At 29.8% G+C, this 27,907-nt stretch overlaps 1 protein-coding gene across 1 annotated transcript; it reads right to left on the reverse strand.

The window, feature by feature from the left end:
- Window positions 1-3,238: 3,238 nt before the first annotated feature.
- Window positions 3,239-21,577, reverse strand: LOC129962162 (uncharacterized). Its single transcript, XM_056075900.1, has 5 exons — window positions 21,457-21,577; window positions 17,850-17,991; window positions 15,836-15,978; window positions 14,370-14,487; window positions 3,239-3,578 (listed from the first exon to the last, which is right to left on the reverse strand). The coding sequence occupies exons 1-5, from the start codon at window positions 21,575-21,577 to the stop codon at window positions 3,245-3,247; spliced, it is 858 nt and encodes a 285-aa protein (XP_055931875.1). The 3' UTR covers window positions 3,239-3,244.
- Window positions 21,578-27,907: the final 6,330 nt, after the last annotated feature.

Consider the following 27,907-nt stretch of genomic DNA (forward strand, 5'->3'; position numbering starts at 1 on the left):
CATTCATCTGGTATAATATCAGCCGTTCAACATCAGTCATAAGAGTTATAACATATTGTTTTGTTTGAGAAACTCAATAATGATTGACATGTCAGAGTTCGAAAAAAGCATGATCATTGGAATGTGATGCACTAGTTTCTCGGAGACGGAAACAACCAATTATTTGGGGCGTGCGAGGGGCACTGTGTCAGCCGTTAAGTCAGAGTGCACAAAATGCTGTAGTACGCATCTGCGTAAAACGACAGTGGACGAAAAAAAAAACTTACTGAGAGGGAAGGATAAAAGAACATTAACTCGCATAATAGCCTAAAAGCACAAATAATCTTTATCGCTGGAGATGAATCTTTATTCCGGAGAGCAATCTTTATCCCAGAGATGAGTATTTATCTTATCTAAGATAATCATCTTCGGAACCCCATTTTAGCAAAAACTGTCCAAACTTCGTATATTTATGAAAAAGTTGTTATAAGTTGAATTTGTAAAATATTGATTACATCATGTTATGTTTTTCATCGACGCCAATGGTGTAAACCACGAAGAAACTGTACACCACAACAGTGGGAATAAGTCATCTGTTCTGAAGAATCAACCGTCACTATACTTTAGACAACTGTACGCCTTTATAAGTGGACAATGTCCACAGAATCATTTTCTCCTAAGTGCCTCTTGCCGAGAACCATGGAGGTAGTCCTCCTGGTATGATATGTGATATCGTGTCGTAGTCTTGAGGCACTTGTTACTCTGCATGTGAAGGTTAAACCACTCATTATGTCGATATTCTGGGGGATAAGGTGCATCCTTTTCTCCACAATTTGTTTTCTGGTGAGTGTCCACTTCATCTAGTAGACAATGCCCCTATCCGTATTGCTAAAATCGGCCAAAAATGGTTAGAAGAGCATGAAGTGCAACATCTTGCTTGGCTCCCTCAGTCTCCCGATTTGAGCATTATTGAAAATCTGAGGGGATTTTGGAATCAAAACTTTGTACTCGAATTCCTTCACTGTCTGTGTTTTCGAATTAGAGACTGCTAGGAAGAATGTTCAGGAAGAATGGCTTCATTTTTTATTGAATTTTGTTCATCATCTCTATACTTCCATCCTACGTCGCATTCAATGCATAATTAAGTCAAAGGGTGGTCCAACCTATTAATGAAGCTTTCCTCTTATTTCATAGGTGTTCGTGTTATTTATCACTCATCTGAACAATGCTTAAAAAGTTTATTCTTCAAATCTTATTTTATCATTTAAATTGCGAGAAGATGAGAAATGACCATGCACCTTTCAACACATTGGAATGTAAGATTGTTTGTTCATTTCACACGCTTTTGGAGTCACTTAGTATGTCATTTCTTATTGCCAATGTCTGGAAATTGATACAATAGGCTTAGAGCGAAAAAGTTTATGGAATGCTTCTAAATTAGGTAGAAATCCTTACGCTTATGGAAAATAGCATCTCTGCCAATCTAATTAAAAACTTTCATTTTCAGAATAAAATCTCAATTGCTTAGATGCCTCGGACATTTTTACTATTATTGTATAAAGAGGGAAGCATCCATATAAGCGAGGAAAAAAAATAAATGTACTAGACTAAAGAAAAAAGTTAAATTTCAATGAAATCATGGAAAATAAAGCTATATGAGAAATGATCAAATTAAATTAGTATAGGGTGTGAAATCTTGATGCTCAGAAGTTGTGTGTCTGTAATAGTTTTACGCCATTTGATTGCTTTCAGTATCTATACCCCACTTAGCCAATTCAAGTGTTATCCTTATCATTCCATTTATGAATTGAACATCCGACATTGATTTCAAAATGAGGAATTTGCAATTGTGAAGTCGGAGGACAACAATTAAAACAATCATTTTAAAAGAATACTATAAAGTATACTGAGGGGGAGGATATCTTAAATTTCTGAAACACGATAGCAAAAGGATTCGTATATTTTAATTTGATTTGTTAAATTTATCTTCCTCTAATTTCTGAAACTTCTCAATTATTGGTGGAAATAATCATATTAAATTTGTTTAACTTTAATTCTTGGCCACATTTACAATTTTGAACAGTTGTAATAGAATACAAGTGATTGCTTGATTGTTTGACAAAAAAACCCCCTTCAGACTTCTTCTGGTTTCTATTATTGATTTAATCAAATTAGTAAAATTTCACCATTTTGATTTTTAAACCAAATTGCTTTTAAAATATTTTTGAAGCCTTTCTCAATTTAAAACATGAAATTTATAAATAGGATTATTAATTTATATTAAAAGAATTTATAATTAAGGTACTTCTGTTAGAACATTAACAGAGAGACATAATTGCAACATGTTTTACGGGCTCATGAAGGTCTTGAGCGTGGAAATGCATCAAAATCGAATATTTTAGCAATTACAATATTTTTTCTTCTTATACTAGAAAGTATAAACTGGGAAAAGACCTATTTGCTGTAAAATTCTTTTTTTAAAAGTCTTTAATGGGGATTTTAAATTACCATTTATGCAATTATGACATTTCTAATATCGGGTCTCCTTAATTCAGCATAAAGGACAAAAGTTCGTTTTATTTTATGCAGAGATTATCTATTTCAAATGTTCGGAACACATGGACCGCTCAAATAAAGCTTTTTGGTTATATTTTAAACGCCTTCTTCCTCTTCTACAACCGTAAGGAAGATAGTTCTTTTCAAAAACAGGTTTTCCTTGAATATTTTTCATTTTATTTTCTCGTTTCCTTGCAATCGAACAAAAATTTTAACTTCGGGATTCTGATGGATCTTTTTTAACGTTTTAACGTAACTTAACTTTAACGTAACTTAACTTTTAACGTTTAACGTAATTTAAAAGGAAATTTTACAGAGAGATAAATGAAAGTCTCCATATAGTGTTTATCACTAGTATTGTATGCAAATCAAATTTTGTATCAATTTCGCAACTTTTCAGAGGCTTACTGGGAAATCTGATCATGTGAATATGAATGCTGAAATTAAACCAGCGGGAGGAGATCTTCCAAAATCTTTTTGGGATACTCTCTAATAAATATCCTCTTCCCCCTTTGGCGCATAAAATTATGAATCTTAGGTTAGACAGTGAATGCTATAAACGCTCAAATTTATTGCATTTTCAAAAAAAAAAAAAAAAAAATGTCTCCAACGTAGTTACATACCTTGAAATTTTAAAGGTTTAAATGCAAAAAGTACACGTGATAGAAAATCCATCGAATTAAAGTGTAAAATTAATGAGCTTTATTTTTCAAAAAATAATGTCAAACAATACAAAACCCAAACAAACTATGATGGAGTAAATGGATGTGCGTATAAAACTGCCTTCCGATTTGTGCCGCTTCCTCTCTTCCGAATGGTAATTCCAAAGTTCGGATTCGATGTGGTGTTTGTCCAAATCTGAATGCTGTTCGACATCGCCTTCGAATTCCAGATGCTCACACGGTGGCAAGTGATTGTTTTCACATTTCGTCAACTGGGATTGGAAGTAACGCTGCAAGATCTGCTCTGTGACGTCTGCCGCCTCTTTCCCACATCTGTAGTAAGCAGCTTCTGACAAGCAGACACGATGACGTTTCAAACCACTGTAAAAATCAAAGCAATACCTTTATTTTCAAAAATCTATTTGTTCTAATGTGAAATATAGAAAAAGAAAGTCATATAATCATTTAATAAAATAAATAATCATTTAGTAAAATACTATGCAAATAATGTAGATATTACTAATTAATTATTGCATTTAACTAATTCAAAGCTTCATTTGAATTAGTAATACACAAGTAATTAGTTGGTTCAGTTTTGCTTAACAACATGTAGGCTTTTATGAACGTTTAACCCTTTAACAGGCCATTTTTTTTTTTTAGTCATGAAATTTAAAAATATTTTTAGGGTTGAGATTGGCTTAAGAAAAGTGATTCATTTAATTGATCAGGTAAATTTCATCTATTTAATTAATTTATTTGACAAGTTAATAATTAAGTGACGACACACCATTTTGTATGAGAAAGAAACTGAAACATTATAAAAAAATTAATGCCTATAAAATTAATTAAAACTTTTCTGCCTTATAGAAAAATTAATTAGAATATGCTACCTTACATAACTTCATTTCAAAGATTGATGAGGCTGTTTGAAATGGCCTTATAAAGGGTTAAAATATTGAAACAGAAATTGGTAGTTGATAGCTGCGTCGATTGGAAATTTTCAACTAATATTAGTTTCTTTATTCTTGAATTTATTATGTATGCAAAATGGACTTTTAAATGAGTAATGAAATTCAAGATAGAGAAAAACTATGGTTATGCTTGAGAATCAGAATGTATCAACGTTATGTCTCAAATTATAATAGAGAATCATTGAGCATATTGTGAACTAACCCTTTACAGTTAGGGTGGGAGATATCTCAACACAACTTTGTAAAACGAAAATTCTAGTGAAAATAGAAATATAAACCCTTCCTTTTTCAAATAATTTCCTATGTGAAATCTCTGATCTATTTAGACCAAAACTGGAGTTCTTTTTCTTGTCATAGTGTTTAGTATTAAACTTAGTTATTGAGGAAATGAGATATTTTTCTAAAATGTGAAAACTCTTAACTGTCCCATATGAAATTGCTGATTTCAGCTGCTAGTTCTAAAGTGTAAATCGACAAGCCATGCGTGCACACAGCCTAATCTATAGCAAGCCGACACACGCTATAATATAGTGACAACGATAAAGAAAGCATTTCATATTTTCAGTCACATTTTTTGCATATGCAAATAAATTGGTCAGTCAATAATAATTTTGATTGTCAATCTGAATATGGCGATATTCAGATTATGGCATTATTAAAAATTGCAATTGGTTGTCAAATTATTCTTGCTGTAAGGAAAGTAATAGATTGTAATGTATGTTTTTTCCCCAACTTTTTTTAAAAATCAAAATTGCCCTTTTATAATTGTCCGTTGCTTTCAGTTTGATTAAGGATATGTGTAACCCCACTTTCCCATATTGTATGGATGACACAATTTGATGACTACGGAGTTACGAGTGTCGACATAGTTTCATTATTGTGTCTTGAAAGACGGGACACGTTGTCCATCGGGTATTCGTGAGCCTGCAAAGCTCAAAACCTGGATGGGTTTATCCTTGATTTGTAGTAGTGCAATAGGCCTCGCCCAAGTGTTGATAGGCTTGGGGAATGTTCCTACTCTCTGTATATGGATGACACAATAGGCAAAAGAAGTAAAACTATGACTAGTACGATACAATAAACATATATGTTCCATAGACGCATTAATTTCTTAGTTTTGCATAACAGGAGGAGGGGCAATCTGTAAAGTGTGATTAAAAGAAGTTTCCAACTGAATATATGTAACGTTTGCCAGAAAAAAGTTAAACAATGATGTTCAAACTTAAAATTGCAGCCAAATAATAAGAAAAAAATTTATTCGATCTCAATAAAAAAAAATTCTGACTTTCTGATTCTTTTGGTGAATAAAAAATATTAGTGTGTATTTTGTGACAAATATGTCTCAATTTTTTTTTCAAGAAATAAACTCTGCTTCACATTTTGAATGCACTCTTCGAAAGTTATTTTGAAGTTTTGCATACTCTTTCAATGTCAGACATGAATATTTACTTCTTTCTTTCAATCCTTGAAAAATAGCTACTTATTCTTCTGAATATCTATCTGATAAATGTCAGCCTCGTCTCAAGTTACACAAGAAGTTACTTACTCGTTCAGTATTCAAAATGTATCTTGATATTGATTCTGTCCATAAGAGCAGAAACTTAACTGGAGATTATTTACACAGAGTATTAATGTCAAGAAAATTTTACTGACAGAGATGCTGGAGAAGTTGTTTTTCTTGGAAGTTTTAAGTGAAATAAAATTCAAAGTCTTATTAATCAAAGTGTCTTCAAAATTTAGAACTTTTGGAAACTTCGGCTGCATGAAGGCTGATAGATCACCCTATCTCCTCCTACTGTAAAAAAAAAAAAAAAAAATCCATTTCGAACATTTTTTTTTTCTTTGCCAACATAACTTTCTCGAAGTATAAATATAAAGAAACACTTGCAAACGCCTTATTCAAATTTGAGTTCAATTCTCAACTATATATACAGTGGTGGCCAAAAGTGTGGACATTTTTTGAAAGTTTCATGTTTTTCAACTTTGTGTGCTTGTAGAATATATTAATTTTCACTTAAATACAAATGTTTATATATCAAATTGAAGGTAATTTCATGTAGAATTTCATAACAAAAACAGTATTACAATATCTGTATTACAAAAAAAATTATGTTCATTTTAGTAAGATCTATCTTAGATTTGCATTTTTTTAAAGTGATACTTACACAATCAATACTTAGTAGGATAACCCTTATTTTTTAAGACAGCTTCACAGCGTCTTTTCATTGAGTGAACGAGTGTTTGAAGTTCATCTTTCGTAATCACATGGTGCTAAGAATCAATTATAGATTCAATAAGTTGTCTTTTATTGGATGGACGTTTTTTTCGTACAAGAATTTTCAAACGTCGCCACAAATTTTCAATTGGATTGGGATCAGGGCGGTTTCCTTGCCATGGTAATACATCTATGCCTTTATTTTGAAACCATGCTTTGCATACTTTTGCTGTGTGGCATGGAGCTGAATCCTGCTGAAAAATAAATGGTGCTTTGTTGGGGAAGGAATCCCTGATGGAAGGTATAAATTTTGGTTCCAGGACAGTTTCGATGTATTTTTTGGCATTCAGGATGCCATCAATCACTTGAATTCGGCCCACACCATCTGCAGACATACGTGCCCAAATCAGGGCATTTGTTGTTGTTTTTATAGTTGCTTCAATACAATCAGGATGAAGAGCTTCACCTATTCTACGTCTCACGTATTTTCTACCATCACTACCTAAGACCGATATTTTAGTCTCATCGCTCCAGATTACTTGCTTCCAATGATTTTCTGACCATTTAATGTGTTGTTTTGCCCACTTAACTCATTTTTCGCGTTACTTTTGATTTAAATATGGTTTTTTACTTGGAATTCTAGCTTGTAGTCCAAATCCTGATAACCCTCTTCTTATTGTTCTTGAACTTACTGCAATACGTTGAATTCATTTCACATCTAATGGCATTTGATGAAATTTTTCTATCTTGAAGGCATAGCCGTTTAATTTTTCTATCGGCAGTAGCAATTGTGCATTTTTTTCGGCCTGATTTTCCACTGATTTCGTTTTTTCATAACGTAAACAGAACTTGCGTACACCAGAACAAGTCGCTGAACTACCAACTTGTCTTGCAATTTCAGCATAAGAGAGGCCACTTTCTCTCAATATGGCAATTCGGCTTCTATTTGTAGATGTCCAATCAGTTCTTCTTGTTTCTGACATAGTTTAAAATTAGTTTAGTTAAAAAAAAAGGACTTAATATATTCAAAAACAGAAATACTCTATTTAATTGTACTAGTATGCATCATTCCGCAAAATATTTCCACAACAATAACTCTTTTACCATCCAAATAACCTAAACTATAGTTACAGGCATTTAATGGGTCCGCAGAACAGTGTTTGTGATTGGCTAGTATGCTTTTATTACAAAACACGTCATTCTTCAAAACGATTTGTGTTTGTTTGTTCTACTAAAATGAGCGTAACTTTTTATGTAATATAGATATTGTAATACTGTTTTTATTATTAAATTTTACATTAAATTACCTTTAATTTGATATATAAACATTTGTATTTAAGTGAAAATTAATATATTCTACAAGCATGCAAAGTTGAAAAACATGAAACTTTCAAAAAATGTCCACACTTTTGGCCACCACTGTATATATATATATATATATATATATATATATATATATATATATATATATATATATTGCAATTACATTTATGTATTCATCTACTCATGAAGCTATGAACTCGGCAATTCAGAAATGGAACATTCTAGAAGAAAAGAACGTGGTTCAGATCGAAATTATAGCTATCGTAAAATTACACACCAAATCCTGAAACTGAAGATTTTTTTTTTACTTAAAAACACATAATTAACTATGTTATGAACCACATAAAAAAAACTTTTTTTAAAAGTACAAGTTGATTTTTATGTCGAATTAGAACGAAATTACTTTTTTCAATCCTTATTTTTGAGAATCCTTATCCTTATTTTGCATTTTTGTTTCAGATTTTTATAATAATAAAACATTTTAAGCAAATATTTCCTTATTTGAATCCTGTTTAAGTGAAAGTAAATAATCCCTCAATTGGCTCATTTTTTTCTATTATCTTGTTAGAAGATACCTTCCATTTTAGGAATGTTTTATGGTTTTGATTCAATACAGAATATACAGAATACCTGAAATATTTACATGGTGTAATATTGTGTTGAATTATAACATATCTGTAAAGTAAAAATGCTGTAAACCGAGGCACTCATGGTTTGCGTCAATATTGTTAAACATGCTGATGGACAGTACGCCTTCTGGCGTCAAGCTCAGGAAAATGATACGACGGAACGCCTTATGACATAAACGGCTTAATCCATTCTGTCATATCGCATAATTTTATAACTATGCTCTGTGACCCTATGCCTATTGGCAATATATGAAATTTAGTAGCGTTTCAGCAGGCACTGCAACCAAGTTTGTACAGTTCATCAACGTGTTTAAGGGTAAAGGGTGTAGAAAGCATTATTTTGATTAATCTTTTGCATTCGCATTTATTAAACACTTCCAAATGGATTTTATATGATTTGTTTTTAAAACACTTTAACGAAATATTTTATAATACATTTTAGATTAATTAACTGTCCGTATATAAAACATATTATGAAGTTATCTGTAATATTTAAATCATATTAATTCAAAAACATTTGGTATATTAATATTATTTAGAGGCCGGGATAGGGCATTGGATTCGCATCCCTTGGTTGTGAGTTCGAACCCCGCCGGCCGAAGACTCTCCGTGTGGGTGGTGCCTGGCGCACGTATAAATCTGTCATGGTTCTGGTGTCCTCCAAGTCGATAGTAATACCACTGGGTGTGTAATCAGGGGTGATCGTTCTCTGATTCAGGTCTAAATTACGATCTGTGAATTAGGGAATGAAATGCATGAATGAAGTCCGCCCCGCAAAAAAGGTTGTGACGCATGTGTAGCAAAGCCGTACTCTTGGCCCTAGATGGCACTACTGTAAAACAAGAGACGCACCCTTGGCTTAAAATCACTAACTTCTAAAGTCAATGGGCTTGTCTATGACAAGTGCCATCAGAAACAACAACATATTTTTTAGGTTTAAGTATACTTTCAATTTTGAGCTTTTCAGAATAAAGTTTGATGGAAATAATAAATATAAGAATTCAAATAAAATTCTTTTATCAGTGAATTAAAAATATTTTTTTAACAAAATTTAAAATTTAACACAAAATTTGTAAAGGTGTGAGACTTGGGTAGAAAGGCGTTAATTGTAATCGCAATACCTTTATAATTTATATAATTTTTTATACATAGAATGCTTGGAAATTTTTATTTCTTATCAAATTCGTTGTCGCTTTATACTTTATAGCCATGCCTTCTGCTATTTTTTACTTTACTTAGTGCATTATGATTTCTGCCTCGACTTAGATAAAAAAAAATTAATTATCATTTATAATTTACTATAAGGGCGTTTTTTAAATTTGTTTTTCAATATGCATTATTTTTTTAGAGTCTTGTCTTTATTTCTTATGATTTTTGTTGGGACTTTAAAAGGGCCTAAAACATTTGAATTTTATCCTGAATCAAATGAAGTTACGCTGTTTAGAAAATATCATACGAAAACAAGTGTATCATATTGGTTGGTTTACTTTACAACTTTATCCATATTCTAAACAATAGACTAAAATTCCGTTATAAAGAATATATTTCTATCTTACATTTCTAACAACATAATCTGCATACTTCATATTTTAATAGAATAGTGAATATTTTAATATACGCATTAAAATTATTCATAGACCAAGAACATTTTTTTAATTCTAATTTTTATAAATTTTTAAATTTCTGACTAATTTTCTTTATCGAAAATGTGAATGTCAAAATAAAACTGCCAAAGCTTGAAATTTTGATAGAATTCTGATAAATTTTGATAAATAAATGTTCTAAATAAATTGGAATTTTTGTTACATCTATGTTTTCAATGAGAATTAAAGAATTTTTTTTTACATTGTGTGTGATTTCTTTAAAATATTGTGTGGATATTGATTAAAAATTATTGTGTACCTTTTACAATTCTAAAAAAAACGATGTTTAAAACTGTTTATTTTTATTACTTTCTAGTTTAGTTTCTTATATATTTCATAATTCATTATTACCAATATTATGGAGTATAAAAATAATATTTCTCAAATTGATATCCGAATAGAGCTCCTTGAGTAAAATTAATTTTAACTATATTAATAGATTACATATAAATTAAAAGCTCTAGAATTATTAAAATATTTCATTCTCATTCAAAAAAAAAAAACAATTAATGTGCAGAATTTCAGAAATTTTTTAAAAAATTCTTTTGCATTTTTTTTAATTAAGAGACAATTATTGTATAATCTTGTACAATATTATGACAACAATATCGTGAAAATTACACTACGAATTCCACGTTTGCCAATTTGGATCAACTTGTGATGACACTAGAAAATACCCTGTGTGAAAATAGCCCTCCCCCCCCACAATATTCAAAAATTAATTAGATACATGTGGGAGAAAAATCATGTTTTTTTTAAAAAAAGCTTTTATTTAGGAGTCTTAAAATTTCTGTAGGTTCTGTTCAAATACTTGAGAACTTACAGAAAACAATTCCTCTTTCAATCAAGGAACAATTATTGTATAATCTTGTACAATATTATGACAACAATATCGTGAAAATTACACTACGAATTCCACGTTTGCCAATTTGGATCAACTTGTGATGACACTAGAAAATACCCTGTGTGAAAATAGCCCTCCCCCCCGCAATATTCAGGAATTAATTAGATACATGTGGGAGAAAAATCATGTTTTTTTTAAAAAAGCTTTTATTTAGGAGTCTTAAAATTTCTGTAGGTTCTGTTCAAGTACTTGAGAACTTACAGAAAACAATTCCTCTTACAATCAAGGAACAATTATTGTATAATCTTGTACAATATTATGACAACAATATCGTGAAAATTACACTACGAATTCCACGTTTGCCAATTTGGATCAACTTGTGATGACACTAGAAAATACCCTGTGTGAAAATAGCCCTCCCCCTCGCAATATTCAGGAATTAATTAGATACATGTGAGAGAAAAATCATGTTTTTTTTAAAAAGCTTTTATTTAGGAGTTTTAAAATTTCTGTAGGTTCTGTTCAAGTACTTGAGAACTTACAGAAAACAATTCCTCTTACAATCAAGGAACCAATTCAAGATAGGTTTCTCGGAACAAAATAGTAAATAGCTTCATGCTTCAGAGATCTGATGACAATTATTGCTTTCACCGTACTAAAAAAACGCATTCAATAAATAACAGATTATGGAATTAATATTAATATATGATGATATTCTGAAATTAATTTTAATAATTTGAAGGAAAATCCATTTTGTCACCGAAGCCTTCTAGCAAGTAATTGAAATAATTCAAAATTGTTTTGTATTTTATTATACCGGCTTAATTCAATTTCAAGATTAGCCATAAAATCTCACTGGGAAATACATTAATTGCACTTAATAAGAATCAAGAAGGAGTAGGTATTCTTCTGATATATGACTTGCTGGCAATTTTATATATTTACACCTCTGCGGATGCCTAGACATACTTTCAAAACATTTTTTTTTCTTCCTTGGTTTTTTAAGATTCGTTAAGAATTCTAGATCAAATATAACGACAATCACATAGATGAAGAGATAAATTGTAATTTCAGTACAAGTACCATAAATTTATATATTTTATATTATTTCATGGAATTTTTTTTATAAATTGTAAGATGACATGCAGAAAATATTTAAAATTCGAGCATCAAAACTTATGTTAACAAATAATTATTTAAAAATTAATTTTATGCTAATTCAACTTTTTTTATTCAATTAACTTCGTTTTGAATTAGAATTTTAAAAATATGACTTTTATTTTTTTAAATATAAATTAAAAATAAATTAAATGAAACAGCAAAACAAAACAAAAACAGCAGCGGAAAATATCGTGTTAAAAGGATGTTATTGTGATTGTCTACCTTTGTCTACCTTCTACTCATAATTACTACGAGCTCGTGGCGCCATCTATATAAAATCTCTGCAATTAAAACTGAAATATTTCTCACAAAAGTGGGAAATGTTAGGGTGAGGCGTTGTTGCCCAACCGGTTTGGTGTTCAACCCTATATTGAGCCCCACATTTTTGGAGGCCCTCGTTGAGAAGGCAAACAAGATAAATATTTCCGATTAGACTACTACTATTTTACAGGTATTTAAACACGTTTTATTGAGATTACCAAAATTTATTTTGCCTCTACGTGATTTTATAGCTGAGAAAGATGAGGTATTTTCAATAACGTAAATATGAAAATCATGAACATTAAAAGCATACTACATATATAAAAAACTTTAATTATTCCCCTTTAGTTAGTATTATGAATTTCGGATTGGCAGCAGTGACTAATCAACAAAAAAGCAGATTTTTTTTTTTTTTTTTTTTTTTTTTTTTTTTTTTAAGGTAACTGGGTCGTCTCGACAATAAAGGTAAATAAGATTTGACTAATAAACAAAAGAGTTTTTTTTTCCGAGTAAAAATGATGCAAAATGAAAAATATAATAATATAAGAAAAATATGTCTTTAAAAAACAATATAAAATTATTTGAGAGCATTTGCTGTTTATCAATATGAAATCTATAATATGTTGCCTTGCAGTAGTCAACAACTTTATAATCAAAAACTCAATATCCAGAAATAACTATTACTTTCAAAATCCCCTAAAAATTAGCATAATATGTGAGTAATAATTTATTATTTACAGTGAACTTACTTTCATTAAATTTTATTTAAAAAATAAAAGTTAAAAAGTATTCATTGTCTTGTCTTTTGAGAAACCTGAAAAATGCATGATAGTTTACATCATAAATAATGTTATGAATATATTTATGATAGCGCAATGGAAGTTTTCAAAGTAAAAAAGAAAAAAAAATATTTTGAGAAAAATGAAAAGAATATAATTTTTCTTAACACAGGTCTCTTATCCATTATTTTTTCTTTTAATTATTTCACGAGCTTTCATTTTTTCAGACCTATACATATTATACTTTTACAGAATTGATCAAATGTCTCTTATTTTATAAGGCTAAAACTGAGATTACTATTTGACGATATAAAGCTCTAAAATTACCTTTTTAAAAATACGTTTTTGAAATTGAATTCAAGCAAATGTCTTACAAATATCGTCAGACAGTAAACATTTTATATTTTAATAGAATTTTTTGCTCAAGTAATCTCTTCCATTTACAATTATCGTAAATCGCTGATTTGAAAATGAATTTTAAATCATATCTATTTTTGTCTTTGAATATATCTACGCTCAAGAAATAAGTAAGTTATGAGTTCTAAAAATATCTAAAAATTAATAAATACTCTAAAAATAATTTTCTAATCACTTCTGTAACTGTAACTTTGAGATGCGCAGGCTATTATTGCTCTTACAGAATCAAAAAGCTAAGTTGGCAAATTCTTTTTAAAACTACGTAAACGCCGAATACTTTCTCATCTTTTTTTCTGCTTTATTCTTTTCTGTTATGTTATTCTTACTGTATTTGCCATGGCTTTTAATAAAAAATCCCGATAATATCTAAAATTTGGGCAATTTATTAAAATTGCAAAGAATAAAATTTGTTGAATAACTTTACAATTTCTTCAAAAGCACGCGCGCACGCACGCACACACACATACACTATTTTTACAGAATATGGTCTCAAATCGAAACAAGTCGTGAAATTTGAAATTTTAACTGTCACTCAAATTAGTTCAAACTTGAGTTCTTAATTTCTTTGTGAGAAGGCTGAAATAAAGTGCAAAAAAGGAAAATTGGATTTCTAAGTCTTTGTAAAGATTGCAGAACTCAAATCCCATCCTGAGGAAGGGGTTTTTACAATATATTGTGATATCAAAAACTGGTATGTTTACAATCCCTTGCTGTTTGTTCCTGTTTCCTTCCTTCTAACCTAATCTTTCTCGGTTATTACTTTAAAAAAATTTATCATTCATGAGAAAAAAAAATTATTGTAGTTAGATTAAAAATATTATTTAAGAAAAAGAAAGAAAAAAAAACAAGAAATGAGATGATTGTAGCATCTGCTAAATGTCAATTATTCTCCCTAAATTGTTAAAAGAAGTAGAAAGAGATATATTTACCAACATATTTTTCTAAGGTTTCTTTGCATTCTATATTCAATGGCATCAGGGAGAAACGAAGAACATGACACGACTTGTTTTTCAATAGTATTGAAGCAGTGGGAATTTTCCTTATATTCTGCAAAATAAATAAATAAATAAAATTGAAAGAAAATTAATGGAGTAAAACTGTTGTTAAAAACTTTGATTCAGTATAATGGTCTTAAAATAATTTCTTATACAAAATAAATAAATGATTGTTACTATTTTTATAAAAAGTTTATGTGTAGATTATTTTTTTTTGTTTGAATAAAAAAGTAAATGCAAATTTTCTCGTGAAGTATTTGAAATTAAAAAAAGATTCCTAAAATCTAAATAAAATTGTTTGGAATATTGATTAGTACAATTTCTACCATATTTAAAATCGTTATCCAGCAATATATTAGTATATTTAAAAATGTATAACGCTTAAAAATATAATGGATAAAAGGATCAGGAATGCATCATACCATATTGGATTCCAATACTATATCTTGGAGAAAAGGCAGTTCTACCTTCAAATTTTCTTTATACTTTGTAATCTTAAAAACTATTATTATTATATAAAAGGAATTATTACATTCTTAAAGAGTAATCTGAGTCCTAATTTCTCTCAGATAATTAAATCTTATTCAAATTATCACCAAAATTGTTTAAGTGCTTACTTTTTTTCGTGTTATGGAAAAACTAATGCATAATTTTGATGTCAAATTATCTAATATCTGTTAATTTTGAACTTTCGTGAGATGCTAAATATGACAAATAGGCCAACATCCCATACTCCGAATTTTAAAAATACAAAAATATTAAGATGTTTTTTTCCCCTCTAATGACCTCCACCTGGGGGGGAGCATCTCGTAACTGAGGATGAGAAGCTCCTTGTATAGCGGTTGGTTCTCGCTACCCTGGTGAGTACAGAAGAAAGGTGGGGCTTGGCTCTTCCCATCGATGACTGGACTTTCAAAATAAGGGAAGGGTTGTACCGTGGCCAGTGATGGCCCTTAAAACTCAACCACAGTTCTCTCCAGTGTTGCGGTTAAGGCGGTAAGTTCATTTAGATTTTTCTGTGTGCCTTCTGGTGGGTCGAAGTTCCCAGTTTAAGTTTCCCTTCCAATGAAAAAGTTAATGGGAACTACACATGTATATTAGTCGAATCATTTGTTTTACCCTTTGATTGCTAGCTTCTTTCCTTAATTTTGAAGCGTTTTCCGTGAGCAGCTTATGGTCGGCAGTAGCGATGGCTTGGGATTGAACTAATAGCTTGCGCTGGAGAACATATACCCATATGTCATACCAGAGGTTTTTGCTGGAGGCGTATAAGCCCCCGTAGCATTCTAAGGGCTAAGTAATTGAAGTGCTAATCTCGTAACAATGAGGCGTGAATCGAGCATCTTTCACAGGAAACATTTTGAAAATCCCACAAAAGACAGAATCCAGGGTGAACTTACTTTCAGTAATATTTGAGCCAGGAGGACAAATATTTAAATAGAAGACAGTAATGCCTCGAGTTTTTTGCAAGCAATCGGTGTTCTCTCTGATGGACAATTGGTGCTCACCGTCGGCCACGCATTTCTTGAGTTTCGTTATTCTTCTGAAAGAGAATTAAAGAATATTTCCAAGGATATTCAATAAATCTGTAGATGCTTTCTAGAATAAATAATATAGTATTTTTGATCTTCTGTTTTCTTTGCTATACAAATATAATAAATGATACAAGATTCAACGAAGGAACTGTTTGGGAATGTAAGAAACACAAAGATAAGCCGAAATTATGTAAGAAAAAGTGGCCTGAAAGAACAGCCAGATGTCCTAGAGAAAATCGTATTTTTATTGGAGCACCCGATTTATTTGGTATGAATTTCTTCCTGACAGGAGAGTTCAAAGCTAGATGCACGACAATGCATCTTGTCGCAGAATATTTCTTAACATTGCAAATGTCCGTAAAATGCAGGTTATTTTCAAAAAGAATTTGAGTCCTTGAATGAGCAGATTTACATAACTTCTTAATTAGATGGCGGATTATATTTAAGATATTTAATTTTTATTTCAGTTTTTATCCTTACTAATAATAAAGATGAATGAATGAATGCGCACGCGCGTGTGTGTATATCTGTGTGTTTGTGTGTGTGTGTATCTGTGTGTTTGTGTGTGTATCTGTCTCTGTTTGTGTATGTGTGTATGTGTGTGTGTATCTGTCTGTGTTTGTGTATGTGTGTATGTGTGTGTGTGTGTGTGTGTATCTGTGTGTTTGTGTGTGTATCTGTCTGTGTTTGCGTATGCGTGTATGTGTGTGTGTGTGTGTATCTGTCTGTGTTTGTGTATGTGCGTGCGTGTGTGTGTGTGTATCTCTCTGTGTGTGTGTGTGTGTGTATGTGTTTGTGCTTTACAGGCTAGACAGTTTGATCTATAGCTATCAAGTTTGGCAGATATATACTTTGGGGCGTGAGAATGTGCACTTCAAAATCAGTTTTTCGAATTTTTAATTCGAATTTTAATTAATTAGATTAATTTTGGTCTTTTTTCGCAATATTTTCCGACAATTTAAAGCAAAAAATAAATTTTACCCCATTTTAAAGTTTAGCATATTGTTTTTTTTATGTTACCAATTCAATAGTAGTTTGTGAATTCTTGCAATTTAAAAAAAATGTCTAATTTCCAACAATAGATTGCATTGTTGTCTTTTAAACTCCAACCATTGCTTCGTCTAACATTTAATTGTGGGATTTTCTTCTATTGTTGAAAGTTAAAGAAGAAGCATTCAATTTACTATCTTTATAGTCTACAAGGCTGATAAAAAAAACGTGTATTTACAATTCCACGAAATTTAGCAGATAGATGAATCAAGTATTTAAAGTTTTACTAGCACTTTGATGTTATAGGACTTGTCTCCATTAGAAAGGTTCATGTACACAATAAATAGAACGTATGTAAGACAATTATAGTAATGCGGCTTCAATGTCTGAAAACTTGGCTGAATCATGGACATAATAATTTATCCGAAATCATGTATCACCGAAATTGCGGGTGAGCCATTTGATGGTCAAAGGCGAGTCGTAATGGTATAAAGAGCTCTTCAGTTATTAAAGCATCTGAAAGTCATTTTTGTGTTTTAAATTATTTGATACTTTGATTACAGATTTAAATAAATAAAGTGTCAGTAATTTGATAACGTTCAAGACATTGCTTTGCAAATGAAGGGATTCAGATAAATATTTTATAATGTTTGTTATTTTCAAGAATTCTTCAAACATCGCATCGGAATTGTAGTTCTTGATCAACTATATTTTAGTACGTACTGCCCAAGTGTGAAATACAGATAAATAAAAATTGTTCATTCGTTGTTGGCAAGTAATTTTTGTATATCATTCATCATCTTGTAATTCTGAAATTTTGAATGTTTTTTACTTTCCCTAATGCTTCTGCGTTCAATTTTGAGCAAAATGATTGTTAGCAATCACTTACCGACAAAATGCATCGATGTCTTCAGCACTAATTGTTTCCAGCAACAAGTGTGTGATGTCATTCTCCTTCATCATGTCTGAATAACAGTTTCTCACATCACGAGTTCTCCAGGCTGGATGGGCCCGGTAGCCAAAGACGAAACCTTTGAGAATATCGATAAAATTATTGCATATTCAAAGTTTGTGCAAGTATTATTAATATCACATACTTTCATCCTTTGCAGTTTTTAATTAACTTATCTGAAATTAATTGATATATTATCACCTTAATATTTATTGGTTTTTTATATCTAAAAAAATTTAAATACAAAATTTTCTATAAAATTTTAATTTTAATTTTATAGAACTTTATTAAAAATTAAATTCCTTTTATATATATATATTACTGCAAGCATTTAAATTTTTTAAATTTAATTTATAATAAGAATTCATATTGTGCATCAATATAGATCTGTGTATTTATTTTAAGTTCAGACTTCAATTAAATAAGTAATAAGCAACTCCAATCTTAAATTGCAAAACTTAAATAAAAGTTTAGTACACAGGAGTACATATATTCAATGAAAATTAGTTTTTAAAAATAAAAATGATATGTAAGTTTGTTCAGAATATATTTTTACACGATAAAAATATTGAATTAAATAATAAAATATTAAAAAAATTGGAGTAAGCAAGCATGGATTACTCATTTTTAAAAAAAATCTAATCTTAAAAGATTTTTTTAAAAATATATCATTTGAAAGATTTTTAAAAAAATGTTTAATGAAGTTATTCTTCTTATTTTAGCTATTCATATGTTATCAAATGTGTTTTCTATTCTATATGGGTGCAGATTTCACCACATTGATTTATTAATTTTCAAAAAGAGTTTCATACTGCTCTTATTTCCCTTAAAATCAATTTTTTACATTGGTAATTATATATTTTCTATTCTTTTCTGTATATTAGATAATGCTTTACAACTGAATTAGATTCGTAAAGCGAAAGAGGAATCAAATGTCAAGTAGTCGTCAGTTTTTAAAATATCAAGCTGTATGAAAACAGACAGGGAAAGAAAATTCTCCTCTGTTAATTCACATTTACTTCAAAAAAATCATTATTTATTTGCTCACCTGAGATCATTCGAATGCATCTATTTTAGTGTCAAATACGCGCAAATACTGTGCGTGATTTCATCCTTTGTGTTAGTATTATAATGATAAGAAAGTCGGATTCAAAAGTTACTTACCAGAGCAAACTAAGATAAGAAAGGAACAGAATATTCTGCCCATATTCTTCATTTCTGTTGACTGAATGGAGAAGTATGAGCTATTCTTTCGGATGGACGATACATGACGGTGCAGATTTTAAGTAGGCTGCTTCAAATTAATAGTGCATCACAAACAACCTCCCAAGACCCTCAATTAAAAAAATGTAAGTGGTACAATCATTCCACTGGAATAAATCATGACATTTATCTTGAAGGTTGGCAGCAAATACATTGATTCCCCAGAAGTATAACATTTTTCTGTAAAATTATTCTTCATTTAATACCAAAAACTTAAATAAAATAGCTTAATCAATGCCGAAGCAGTTTATTAATATCTTCTTTAAGGACTTAGTTAATTATAGATATTTTGGGTTCCTACTTATAATTTCCTAACATGAATTTTTTTGTTTTTTAAAGATATGTATCGGTGTGTCGATACATATCGGTTTTTAAACAAATGTATCGACTTTTTAATAATATAAGATTACTCCGAAATATTTTTAAAAACTCCAAATTGTTCATTTAAAAAAAATTTATTCTGGTGTTTCTTCAAAGCATATTTCTTTTAATTCTATTATAAAATTCATGCGATTTAAATATAAAAATAAATCCCTAAAAGAACATAGAAAAGGAAAATTTTCATGAGGTTAGTAGAAGCAATGTAATATATTTAACATATGTGGACAGGATTATGTCCGGTCATCTTTTATTACCTCATTTTCAAAATGTTTACCTGTATATTTATATTATATAAATAAGTGTATGCTATAATAATAATAAAAAATATTGCAAGTTCAGATATAAAAGCTTAGCATGCTGTTTCTATAGCAATTTTTATTAAAAAATTATATTTCAGTACTTTCCATTTATTATTATTTTATTTATACTCATTTTACCCTTCTTTAGTAAAGGACTAATATCAAAGGCGAGAAAATCTCAATTTAGTTGGCTAAATCGGTCTGATGATTACAGTACTTCCTTTTTCTATATTTCATATATGGGAAAGCAAAAATCATTCATAGATGAACAATTTTTGAAATAAACTCTTCAATGTATTTCCATTTGTTACATCACGATTTTCTTCTGTGTTTCCATTTTCGTGCCGTAATTTTCAAACAGCCATTTTCATACCATTCCTTCCAAAATATCTGGTATTTCCTGTAATCCATTCACATCCGAAAGGGGAGTGGCTTACGTGATTAGTTAAAATTAAGATAAGTGAGATATCACTTCTCAAAAAGAACAGTAACAAAACCTCATCACAATCTACACGCAAGAGAAAGTGTGTCATTTAATCAACGCAAAGAAACGCACCCCTCCACTAAATGTATCATAGGAAGTTAAAAATACCCGAAGAGAATTAATCTGGAGCATTTTCATCATTTTCTAGAAAAATTCTCGAAATTGCCTACAAAATGGGACATTGACTGTTCATGGAATTATCAATAAAAAAAGTATTATCTAAGAACATTTAGATGAAAGCTGATTTTCTTTTCTTTTAAACGCCAATAAAAAAATGACATAAGTAAGCCTTCACTAAAATAAAGTAAAATAAGTAATATAAAATATAACTAAGTATATTAAAATTGTAGGTAAATTCTGTTTATTTTAAAAAGTTAATTATTTCTGAAAATTAAAGTTAAAAAAAAAAGTAAGATAAAACATTTTATGATTGGATGAAATACAGAAATGCACCTTTTTAAATTCCTCCACTTTATTCTAAATACAATTTAAAAAACATAAAAATAGTATTTTTATTACAATTTAAAAATTGAAAGAATATTTCAGAACGTTTTGAAACATCAATGACCAGGAGTATTCCAAGATGACACTAAATGCAATTTGCAAAATTTTGCATAATAATATAATTTTCATTTTAAATAATAACTAACACAATTTATGTTATCTATAGTAACTTGGTTTAATCAGCTTCATCTATATTGTAGCGGCATTTCAAAATTCATAATTTTGTAAGAAAATTTCACAGTTGCATGTAGGTATTCATATTTATAAGAAGATATCATCCACTGGTAATCCAAATTGTAATAGATTTCCCGCAGATTTCCAAAGATTTGGTAGAATGCAGGAAAATAAATGCATCTGTGGAGGAACCGGTACTGTTTACCATTATTTAAAGGAATGCACAGAAATCTCGGAACTAAGAAAGAATATGAAAATTGAAAATGATGACTTAAATACAGTAATGATGCTACCTGATAATCTTAAAACTCTGAAGGACATGATATTAAAAATTGCCAGTTTTTTACCAATTTTGCCAGTTTTTTCTGTTGTTGTGGAACGAAAATTTGGAAGAATATTGAGGATTTCTAGGAAATTTTCTTTAGGTGATGGCCTGCACCTTGTTTAACAAGAAGATAGATGAACGAGAAGATGAGGAGAAAGGTCAGTGATTGGCCACTTTGTGACAAGGGGCCAGCAGCCTTGAACAGAATATCTATTTGGTGACGGCGTCCTGACATTGGGGTAGCGCGTCTTCCCCGTGATCTGGGCGTACTGTGTTCCAGTCCCGGTTTCGGCATGGTTGTTCTTCCGTTATGCTATGTGTGAATGTGCCCTCCTGTAAAAAGGGGTTGTGCAAGCGATTGAGTGATGTGTGAGTCGTACTCTTGGCCCTAGTTGGCACTACTATAAAAAAAACAGACGCTAACCCACCGCTAACCCATCGCTGTCTTCGTAACAGAGGGCTTATCCATAACAAGTGCCATAAGAAACAACAACATCAGTTTGGTGAATCGACCAGTGTTATGGACCGATTTTACTAAAGACAGCAGTCGGTCACAACAAATCCTGTCAATAATGCTTTGTTCAGTGGTGGCGGAGTGGTCGGCTATACACAAGAAGGTATTCATATTTAAAGTTCATATATTGAGAGCTACCATAACAACAGCAATCACTGTCCCAACCCAGTATTAGGCGATATAATAGAAATATTATATTTTCTGTTGTTTGAATATTGTACAGCATTATTTTATAAATTATGCAATATTGTTTGCTACTTTTAGACAACAGCCTCAACCATTCATAAGAAAAGTGCAAAATTCTATAAATGACTGACTAAACATTCAGCAAACCCTGCAGAGGATAAAAAATTATCTTAATTATGGTTATCTAAATACCTATTGCCTTGAAAAATTCGCATTTTATTTGAGGTAGTTTTGGTTTTAAGTAATATTTATCCTAAAACCTATAAAGATTCGCAAAGAACTTGCGATATGTGGTACCTGCTGCTTTGAAAGTTTAAAGGTTCATTCTCTGTAAAGAGCAATTTCCTCTGTTATTAAGTCAGTCATTAGAGAGTCGGCGGTCCAGTTCAGCTCAAGGGATTAATCAATAGAAAATAGCTGACGTTCGAGAGATATGAGTAGTCGTATGCATTCTCTTTTCTGTAGGCGCTTTGTGCTATTGCGGTTGCTAATTACCTTCTCCTTGTATGCTGCCTTTCAATGTAAGGATTGTTTTTGTGTATATATGAATAAAGCGTAATTATTTTATTGGTCCTATTTGATTGTTTCACCGTACATCCAATGCCAAATGCCCTTTGATTTTCGGATTTTGCCTTTTCCGTGACAATATCCACTTGATATTTATAGTATATGAATTGGTCCTTCAAAAAAAATCTATAATTTCGCGATTTCAAGACAATAATCTAGTTTATTCAATTGCAATGCTATATATATATATATATATATATATATATATATATATATATATATATATATATATATATATATATATATATATATATTTGAATTTACGATTTCAAAAGCATTTTGGATCATTCTGATTTCATTTAACCAGAATTCGGCTAAAAGGAGTTTCTTTGTGTATCCTACTATCTCATGTCAAGAGGGAATGAAACATTTTCCTCGTATGTTTATAAGTATTATAATAATTTTTTTTTCTTGTCATTTCAAAAAACTTACTTCACGCTTACTGAGAGCGATACGTAGAACTATTTTTCGTTGGAAAAGAATATAGCATAGAAAATTCCTTTACTAAGTTTTACTCTTTTATGGAGAATGGCTTGGTCCGTAAGCAGATCTGAATCATGAAATTTAAATTATGAACATTCTACACAATGGTCAGATTAAAAAAAATCGAGAATATTTCCAAACTCAACTTTCCTACAACATCAGCATTAATATACCACTTACATCATGTAAAGAAAAATTATTTTATCGGCATTTTGTATAATCAGATTTTTTAGAATAGATTTCTAAAATTTTTCAAAATTCCAGCTATCAAAAAAATTATAATTATTATGAAATCAGGATAATTATTATGGGATAATTTGTTTATGTTGCGACGTATGCTTCTATATTTCCACAATCCCTTGATCCAAAATATAATTTTTTTATATTCTGGAAAATAATTCTATATAATCAAAAAGGACCGATAGTGTTTCAATTATGGGAACGATTCTGTAAATATTTTCTATTTGTAAAAACTTTAAAGCACTTTTAAATGTATATATATATTTAAAATTAAAAAACCGAATACATCGAATTATTTATTCTTAAATAGTTTTAATTCGCCGCAACAAAAGTTTTTCTCAAACATTCATTGAAAATAAGACAATTTCTCTTGAATAAATATTACAGAAAATTATTGTTTAGCTTCTTTCGTTTAACACTTTAAGAATACAGAAATTCATTTCTAAACTACAGAATATGTAATTTATTTTATGCTAAATATATTGTCTCATAAAATATCCAAAGCGTTCTCCTCTTGATATACAACAAAAACGTCACAATTATAGAAATTATTAGAAAGTGATATGCTAAGTCTATGCTTATTTCTGAACCTTATTTTGTAATTAAATTCACGTGAAGTAAAATTTAATAAATTGAAGAAAACTAATTTAATGCAAATAAGGAAGCAAAAAGATTTTTTTGGCAGTATTATACAAGAAAGATCAGCTTTAGAAAATTACAAAAGCTTCTTGTGTTTTCGTTCTTTTAAATGTAATTTTATTTATATCTTTAGCATCGAAGCGAGAGTGTGAAGTATTTTGTTTTGTGTTCACTTCATCTTTTAAAACAAACCTAATTATTTTCTAAAATTATATTTTTTGTGATATTTGATTGATTCGCCGTGTATTGTACACCAGTTCTGGAATTGTAATTACGAAGAAGGTGTTTGATGAAGTTCATGTTTTTTCATCCTATATTCCTAAATTATTACAGCTCAAAAATTATTTTTTGTGTCATCTTAAAATACAAAAGGTTATCTTTTGAATTATTTAGTGTAATTGTAGTTCAGACACTTATAATCTATTTTTAATTAATTAAAAAAATATTTTAAGCATATTTCTCGGAACAATCTTTCACTATTGTAAAGAATCTTAAATTATTTTCGTTTCTACAAGTATTTCATCATGAAATTTTCTTTGATTGTTGAAGATGAAAGTATGATAACATGGCTTATTTTACCATAATGAGTAGGTTTCCAATTACGGTGTTTTTTAATATAAAATTTTATTTAATTTTATTTTATACTAGCCGCCTTTGGCGACCAGCCTGTTCACCAATCTTAATGTTCGTTAAAATTTTAATAATTAAATATTTTATGCAATTCCTACTTTAATAGCTTCTTCATCAAAATATTTTAAAACTTCAAATTTTGATAGTCATATAATTAATTCACTCATAATATTATAAAGGCCTTCATTCATAACGTAATATGTATCTCTCTAATTTTCTGTTAGCTCTCGTAGAATTTATACTTTAAATTAAAGTGGAAAGAATTAATCTGCAATTAATATAATAATATTTTTTACTGAAACAAAGTATTTTTTTGTAATATGATTACTGAAAACAGAGTCACTGAGCGTTTAAACTTTATGGGCATTAAAGAATATCTTTCTTAATTTATGTAACATCTCATGAATTTGACAACAAAATTTTCTCAGATTCATCATGACCAGATCGATTAATTAACAATGTTTAATTTTAAATGTATCAAACACTAAGAAAATAAAACGAATCGTTTAAAATAATCGGTTGAAAACGGGTTTAAAAATAAACTACTTAAAAATCGATGGACTTAAAACTATAAGTATATACAAAAAATATATAACTAACATAAATACACTTTAATTACAAAAGCATTAATCTAATTACAAAAGCAACTAATCTAAAAATAATTGAAATCATCCGTTGATAATGGTTGTCATGACAACAATCAGAACATAATGCGCATGCTTGAATTTTCAACGTCAGTTACGGTAACGCAAATGCGTGAATTTTTCTACGCCAGTTGGGGTAACGCTATGCAGATCAGTAATTTTTAATTTCCTTTGTTCTGTTTTATTTTAATTCAAAAGTACTTGAGAATGAATCTGAAATTATTAACAATGTTTGAAATTGTTAACAATGTTTAATTTTAAAAGCATCAAACATTAAGAAAATAAAAAGAATCGATTGAAAAACTCGGCCGAAAAATCTTAAGCCTAGCCTCATTAGAGTGGGGAAAAAAACTGAAGCCTTACTCATTTTGCGGCAGGGAAAATTAAAGGACTTTTTGGCGGGAATGTTACTTTTTAATTAATAACTAAAATTCTAATTAAAATTTCCAAAAAAGGGACCCCAGGTACACATTTCCGACCTCCAAGGTATACATGTACCAAATTTGGTACCTGTAGGTCAAACGGTCTGGCCTGTAGAGCGCCAACACACACACACACACACATTGAGCTTTATATAAGTATAGATTTATTTATTTATTTTTGCACTTCCAACTAGGGTCAAGTAGATAAGATAATTTTTTAAAGTTCCGTTATTTATTAAGATTACTGCTCTCCTCAGTAATACGAGGGCTGTTTAAAAAGTATCCGATCTCTGTCCAAGAAAAATATATTACTTACATTACGAAATTGGGACCCTAATCCCCTTCAAAGTAGACCCCTTGCGCCTTCATACACTTAATCCAATGTTTTTTCCACTGCCGAAAACACTTTTGGCAGACTTCTTTTGGAATGGTGTAGCATTCTGCATTAACTCTTCTCTACTCAAAACGGTATTCTTTCTATAGCATCTTCAATTTCGGAAACAACCAGAAGTCGCAAGGAGCCATATCTGGAGAGTAGTGAAGCTAGAAGACGACTGAAATTCCGTGTTTCTCCTAGAAAGTCTAGATCAGTCATCTTGTACTTATATTGAATCGGAGAAATTCTTATTAATTCATCCACTGAGATATAACATAAATTATAAATATATATATTCTATAGCATACATAACACTTCAATGCTAAACTATTCCATTTTGTTCCCCCATATTTATAAAAAGCATATTTGTTTCTATCCAAAAGGTTTTAATATTACTTGAAGTTTAATGACTTCCATTTGAAATTCAAATTCAAATTTTAGAAGAAATGACAAAAAATTAGAGAAATGCGTAGTACACTGAACATAATGTGTAAGCCCTGTAAAATAGCAATATGACTATCAAAATTTTTAGTTTTAAAATCTTTTGTGGAGGAATGCGTTAATAAATTACATAAATTGTTTAATTGAAATAGTTCGTGATTTTATTCCTGACGAACAAGTAGTTTTCAAAGATAGCTAGTTAATGATATTTTAATTTGATATAAAAGGCAACATGCATTGAGACATGAACTTAGGAAAAGTATTTCTGCAGATAGAAAGATTTGCAACAGAACTAAAGCAAATCTGTAAATTTAATATGTGCATTTCATGTTGAATTTTGCCTATCTAGTTAGCATTGGTTTATACCTGATATGTATCTATACATAAAGCTAATGTTTGATCTAATATAATATTATGTTACTGTTATTTTACCTTTTATTTAAAAAAACTGAAAAGATGACATTTATATATAAATTAATTTTTTATCAAGATTTACGATATACATATTGTGCATAATTCAAGTACTAATAACAAAAAAATAGGGGGTTTTTTTGTTAACAACATACTTTTATTAATGTTTCAATAGTTACAATTTATTTCTTGTAAATATTTTTTCCTGCATTTTTATTTTCATTTTATAATTTATTGTTACAAATATTAGAGAAAGCTTCAATAATTTTTTTTTTCAAATTTATTATCATTTGGTTTCGAAAAAACATTATTTAAAATATTAAATTAATTAATAATTAAATTTCGAAAGTATTAAGTAAGTGGTTTGTCACCAAGAATTCTCTGATGTACAAAATTTGCAGACTCTAACAGGCTGGAATTGATTGCAAAATCTATTAGAAAATTTAATCTTTACCTAAATCAGTAAAGAAACATTTTTTTAAAAAATGAGCAAGGTGCGGAAAGAAAATAAATTTATATAAATATATTTTGTAGAAAGACAAAACATGCCGAATATTCTTAACAACTTATCCACCTTAAAATTTATGATAAACAAAGCATAAAATCTCATATTAATTAAAAGACGACAGCCTTTGGATCTGAATATTTTCACTCCAACGGAGATAAATTTGGGAACGACAGCTTTAACTGCGATTTTCTCACATCGTTCTCCGACTTTAATAAATTGCTGCATCTTTTCCCTAACAAATGACGGTCATAATCAAAGAGTGGAACGTTAGCGTCATGTCGTTTCTATGGAGACACGGCAGCCGCAAAATTAGACAGGAATGGAGGCCCGGATTCGCAGATTTTCCCATGATTTGGCTCCTACGATAATGATAATTGAATCTGACAGTAGAGAATTCTCAATTGATTTGCGCTTTACTAAGGCTTTATTTATTTTTAATAATTTTAGTTTTGATTTTGTTAATCTCCCGGATAAATTTTGGTATCTGAAAAGCGTGAAATTATT

The sequence above is a fragment of the Argiope bruennichi genome, chromosome 2, assembly GCF_947563725.1.
Source record: "Argiope bruennichi chromosome 2, qqArgBrue1.1, whole genome shotgun sequence".
Classification (NCBI taxonomy): Eukaryota; Metazoa; Arthropoda; class Arachnida; order Araneae; family Araneidae; genus Argiope; species Argiope bruennichi.